The sequence below is a fragment of the Plectrocnemia conspersa genome, unplaced genomic scaffold (assembly GCF_051122295.1).
Source record: "Plectrocnemia conspersa isolate PC_06_02 unplaced genomic scaffold, ASM5112229v1 ptg000009l, whole genome shotgun sequence".
In the NCBI taxonomy this organism is placed as follows: Eukaryota; Metazoa; Arthropoda; class Insecta; order Trichoptera; family Polycentropodidae; genus Plectrocnemia; species Plectrocnemia conspersa.
Window position 1 is genome coordinate 20,309,307 of NW_028277173.1, and position 6,000 is coordinate 20,315,306.

The 6,000-nt window shown below is 26.8% G+C and overlaps 1 protein-coding gene across 1 annotated transcript in view; it reads left to right on the top strand.

The window, feature by feature from the left end:
- The window catches only part of Cad96Ca (tyrosine kinase receptor Cad96Ca), a 70,511-nt gene extending 64,797 nt beyond the window's left edge, over positions 1–5,714 (top strand). Inside the window, exons 7-10 of the mRNA XM_088192543.1 lie at positions 389–571; positions 1,675–1,814; positions 4,889–5,030; positions 5,110–5,714. Of these exons, the coding sequence (XP_088048669.1) occupies positions 389–571; positions 1,675–1,814; positions 4,889–5,030; positions 5,110–5,334 (690 nt within the window). The 3' untranslated portion in view covers positions 5,335–5,714. The remainder of the gene's footprint in view (positions 1–388; positions 572–1,674; positions 1,815–4,888; positions 5,031–5,109) is intronic.
- Positions 5,715–6,000: the final 286 nt, after the last annotated feature.

Genomic DNA, 6,000 nt, shown 5'->3' on the forward strand with positions numbered 1-6,000 from the left:
TATTTAATATATTTTATTTAGTCATATTATTACATATCATGTTAGAATTTTAAATAAATTACAGATATTTTTAGTATTATTGTTTTATTTTGTGTTAATAATATTTTTCATGTGCTTAATTTATATTATTTAATGCTTTATATTATATTATTTATACATTTAATTTTCTCTTTTTTTATATATTAATATTTAATAAATTAATATACATAGATGATCCAAAAATTTCTTGCTATAAAAATGTTTGGTCAGATAGTAAAATTAATTATCGTTGAATGCATATATTGTATGTTCTTTTCAGATATATGTAATGTTTATTTTACTTCATTAAATATCATATAACATGCTTTTAATGAGTACATTCATATCACTGTTTATCATATTTTTACAGGAGCCAATCTTCGTTATAATGGAGTACATTTCCTTGGGAAAGCTTCAGGCATTTTTGCGTGCCTCGAGAGCCGAGAGGCATTATGGAAACATTCATGCTGGAAGTGAGACCTTAACCTCGAAGGACCTCACGTCTTTCGTTTATCAAGTAGCTAGGGGTATGGAGTTTCTATCTTCAAAGGGGGTAAGTGCATTTGAACACGCATTCTTAAATTATTCAACACATAACGCTGTCCCTGCATGAATTTTTAAATCAACTTCAATACACGTATATTTTTTATTTCGATATATTTTTGGAAACTGTTACGAGACTAGCATCGTATGACTTGATATAATAACCATATTTATAATATTGTATTTATTCAATAACCTACATCAAATGTAACATTCTTTAATTAACATACGGATATAAATTTTATTTTTTCGTGTTTCATAAGAATTATATTATGCTAGTATAAATCATGAGCAGACATCGTTGTATTTATACAATGGTCGAATAATTTCACGTTGTTGTTTACTCAAAGGGGAAAGCGTAGACGTGCAAAATAAAATCAAATATTTACATCGTAAAACGGCTACGTATCAAATGGATTAAATGTGATATGCAAATTTGCTTACTTTGTTAGCAGTCGTTATTTTTTAACTCAGAAAGTTACCTTTATACACAAATGATTCAAATTTCTTCAAGTGTTTACCAATAAACTAGCTTATTCAATTATTATATTATTAGCACATTGTTGTTCAAATATATTGTATGTATATATATATATATATATATACATAACTATTGTTCTATTTACAACATATCATCTAATAATAGTTACGTGATACAATTATACCCGACAATTATGCTCTATTGTATTATGTACCAGCTTTTGTCAAGATTATATTGAGAAACGTGTATGTATATAGCAATACCTTAAATAATCCCCAAACTTGCATCGATAATAATAATTAACCGTTTCATAAAAAGACACTTCGATGTAAATTATATCAAAACAAATTTTTTGCCATATGTGAACACACAGAAAGCAACTTTCTGCTACTTAAAATTCTTACCAAATTTGACTTGTTCAAAATAGATACAAGTTGGTAATGAATTTTAGCAGCAGTTTATCCTTTCACGCAGAATAAACGGATCATTGAACCAACCTCGCACTTGGTAAGATTCGTTCAATGATCCGTTCGAACTTACCCGAACATTTAATTTATCCGAAATATACGCTATACCCTTTATATAGTATTGAATTTTAATTTATTATTTAATTTTATTTTATTGCTTTTCAGATTATACATAGAGATCTGGCAGCGAGAAATATTCTAATTACCGAGGACCACATTTGCAAGGTAGCTGATTTCGGATTTGCCAGGGACGTAGTTACTTCCCTTGTGTATGAGAGAAAGAGCGAGGGTAGATTACCAATCAGGTGAGTTTGCAAGACGCATAACGCGTAATTTAATAATAGTTAGTTTAACCGAAAAGTTGGCGTTATGTACCGTAAACGATTACAGCTAATTTTAGAAAGCGTTTGATAAATCTAGGTAGGTAATCAAAAGTATCTTTAAATTATGCTTACTATTAATAATTATAATACTAATATTATTAATGTAAATTATTTTTATAAATGGTATTGATTACATTGAAAGTATAAAGACGATTTCGTTACACTGACAACAACAATAATTGTTCTGGCACTTGTGAAGTACTCGTGAAGTTTAAGTTTAACAACTTAACCTTTAGTTCAATATATTAAATTGTAGATAGTAACTTTTTAAACAATTTGATTTTATATATTGACAACGATATAGTATAAAATTATCAATATTTATTTATTAAAAGCTTTTAGCAAAAATAATGTTAAGTAAACTTATACATTTATTAAACTTTTTATTACCAAAAGATGTATGTACTTCTTCATTATATATTGTAGACAAAAATAATGGATTATATTAATTAATTAAACATGCTGTACAACTTTAAGTTTATTTTACAAATAATTAAAGATGTACTTAACAATCCAATTAGCCTTAAAATCACATAGGAAAAAATTTAAATTAGGACAAAATTTATTAAAACATTTTTTCTCGTTTTTAATAAAATAATACTCACACGTTAATTATTAATTAAAAAAATAATATTGTAGTTTTAAGTATTTTGTATTAATAATAATAATTTATATATCAAATGTCTTGACATATTCAATTTAAATATTTTTAATTTTAATATAAGTTTATATTTACATATTATTTAATATTGGGTAATCATTATTTTTTTAATGTAAATTTTAGCACTTGAGTAAGTATTTTATTATAAATATGTTTTTGCATATCTGTACACCACATTCCGATATTTAAAAACAATTAAGCCCTAAAATATACGATGGTATGATTTTTACTAAAAGAACAATTTGTACAAAGTTGCATTTTATATAAATTTCTTAAGAAAAATCGGCAACCACAGCCAATAAAAATATTTTTGAAGTGGTAGATGATTTATTAGATGCCAAAGATGGTTTAAAAAAAATTAACAGTAGATTACAATATCAAGAAGTCCAATCCTACTAAAACTATCCATCAGCTATTCGAATATCTAAACCAGTCCAGTTCAACACTGATTAGAAACGTTGAGACAATATTTATGGGTTCCACACTAATTGAGCAAATAAAACAAATCGACACGTATCTGCATATCCCAAGTGCTTCTGGACCATGTAGTTGGTCGGCTTTTCCCGATAATTTGATAATGGGTTGTATACGACATAATCGTCATAAATGACAGTGGTTATCCAAAGGTTAAGTAGCAAACCATAAACTCACTGTAAAAATATATAATAATTTATTTTGTGTGTATGGCATAAAATAATTGTGCATTATAACTCGTAAACCTTACCAAACAATAATAGCAAGCTTATATTGTGATCAACTGGATCGTTTACAAAGAAAAGTAAAAAAACCCTACTCTTATCAACAGAAGTTGAATAATTCTACAACAAAACAACATGCGTCCTAATGTAGCGAAATTGACTCTCGGTTAAAACAAAGTACATATCTGAAGGTTTTATCTCATTAATATTATTCTCTAAACCTTGCTCTTTTCGAATACCATTTATTTTGATCAATGCCACACTTCCTAGAGGAAAAAAAATAAAAATACAGACGATGTGAAAAGAGGGCAAACGAAATATTTGTATTAAATCCTTTTACATGTTGTGTAATGGAATTAAAAAATAACCGAGAGGTGGAAAAGTGTTATACTATTTAAAATTCAAATAGCCATTTAATGTAATATTTGTACCTAAGATATGTCTAAATACCTTAATTTTTATCTATATTTATATTATTATAAAATTTATTTATTTTATTTAATAAAATATTTTTATAATTATAATATCAAAACCATTTATCTAATTGTAAACCTTTCGTTGCAAAATGACAGGCATTAGCCCAAGGCATTAAAGTTTATAACTAGTGAGACACAAGATAGTTCGATTTTATTATAAATATTCTTCACGATAATTATTTTTTTAGGAAAAATGTATATAAACATAATCTGTCCTACCTGAAAACATATTTATATAATAATCACTTATTCGAATCGCACAGATACGATATAAATTCAAAACACGTTAGAAACCATATGAGTTTTGAACCAAAGTCTTCTAGGTATTTGTCATTGATTTATACTACTAATTTTAAAGCTGATAATGATTATTGATTATGATTTTTTTATATATGTTTACGCTGAGAACAGTCCTACAAAAATATTAAATATATATAATCTTTCATGTGTATTTAACATATATTATTTTCGCATAAATATAAATATAGCTATAACTATGAAATTATTATGAAAACAAGTCTACATATTAGCACATAATAGATAATATAAATTACTAAAGTTGGAACTAAACTTATTTTTACTGTAGATGTTTTTATAATTTAAAAGGTAATTTTAAATGTAATAATAAGCTCAAAATTTCATATCGTATGATGAGTCAGTATATATGATTAATAGCAAAAGTTTTTTAAAATCTAAAAAATCAGCGTTGCCTAATAATTAAAGAAAATTAAATTAGTGTTTATTAAGTTGTAAATATTTTTATTATACAACAATATTACATCTAAGACTAAAATTCTGACAGATATTTATATATAGCATAAATGTATAATATAATATTACAAATTGTATGTTATCTACGAAAACATCATTATATAATATTACATATATGTACAATATATACATATGTACATAGTACATATTATTATGGTGGATTCCCACTTACACTTGTGTCAGCTCAAATATGTTAGGTGGCTCAAAATATCATACTTCACAAGGAAACCCAATATATTGATCTGCAAATTATAGTATTTCTTTTGCGTTTTTTATTTAACTTTTATGAAAATTGAATATGAAAACTCGTACTTTTCTATATCCGAAAAACTTTTACGGTCTATTCTCACTGTTATATCACATTCAAGATATTTATATTTTAATTAAAAGGTGGATGGCGCCCGAATCCTTGTACGATGATATATTTTCGGTCAAGTCGGATGTGTGGAGCTTTGGAATACTCATATGGGAAGTTGTGACCCTCGGATCCACGCCTTATCCAGGATTATCCGCCGGAGAAGTAATGAAAAAGGTATCGTTGATATACATTTTTCAGGTAATACGTATATAATAATAAAATGGTAATAATGGTGTTATTTTCCTGCTTACAGGTAAGGGACGGGCATCGATTGGAAAAGCCAGAGCATTGTAGGAGGGAGCTTTATAACATTATGTTTTACTGCTGGGACAAAGACCCGGCTGAAAGACCGACTTTCAGCGAATGCATGTCACTTTTGGAGAGATTGCTCATGACAGAAACCGACTACATAGAGCTGGAGAGATTTCCGGACCATTGCTACTATAATGTCGTTAGCCTCAGCGGCGAAAAATTATAACGAACCGCCGCTAAATGGCTCTAGTCTTACAAAGAATCAATGTAAATACTCATAAAAATGACGATAACCTCTTATTATGTAAATAAACTTTAATTAAATGTTTATATCGTTGATATAAAATGACTCATCGTTACTCATATTAGGATATTTATTGTATAAAAAATACCAATGAGAATCAGATGGAGTGTAATTTGCACCCCACACGAGTAACGTCGAGCTTTAGTGATTTATTTATATGTATTGTAATGTTTTAATAGTTTTTAGATTCATGTTACTAGATAGTTAAATTGTTTGTTAAATTTACACAAATCGGAAATCATTCTGAATAATTTATAAATATTTTTACACACAAACAAATTTTAATAAATATATTAATGAAATGTGTTTTTTTTATTATCCATAAATATATAAAAGCATCCATTTCAGTATGATTGGATTTTTTTCTATGATTCGACAATATCACAGTAGATAAATGCTATTTGTTATGATACAAAAGGTCTGAGATTCGATTCTCAGTACATTTTCATACAATTTTTTTCCACAAAAATATGTACAATTCCACCTTGATTTAGTTTAATTCTTTATTATATTCTTCTTAATAATAAGTTCAGTTTTTTTCGGTTTTGTATTAACCGATTTTTCTATGATTGCCATATTAAATATTTT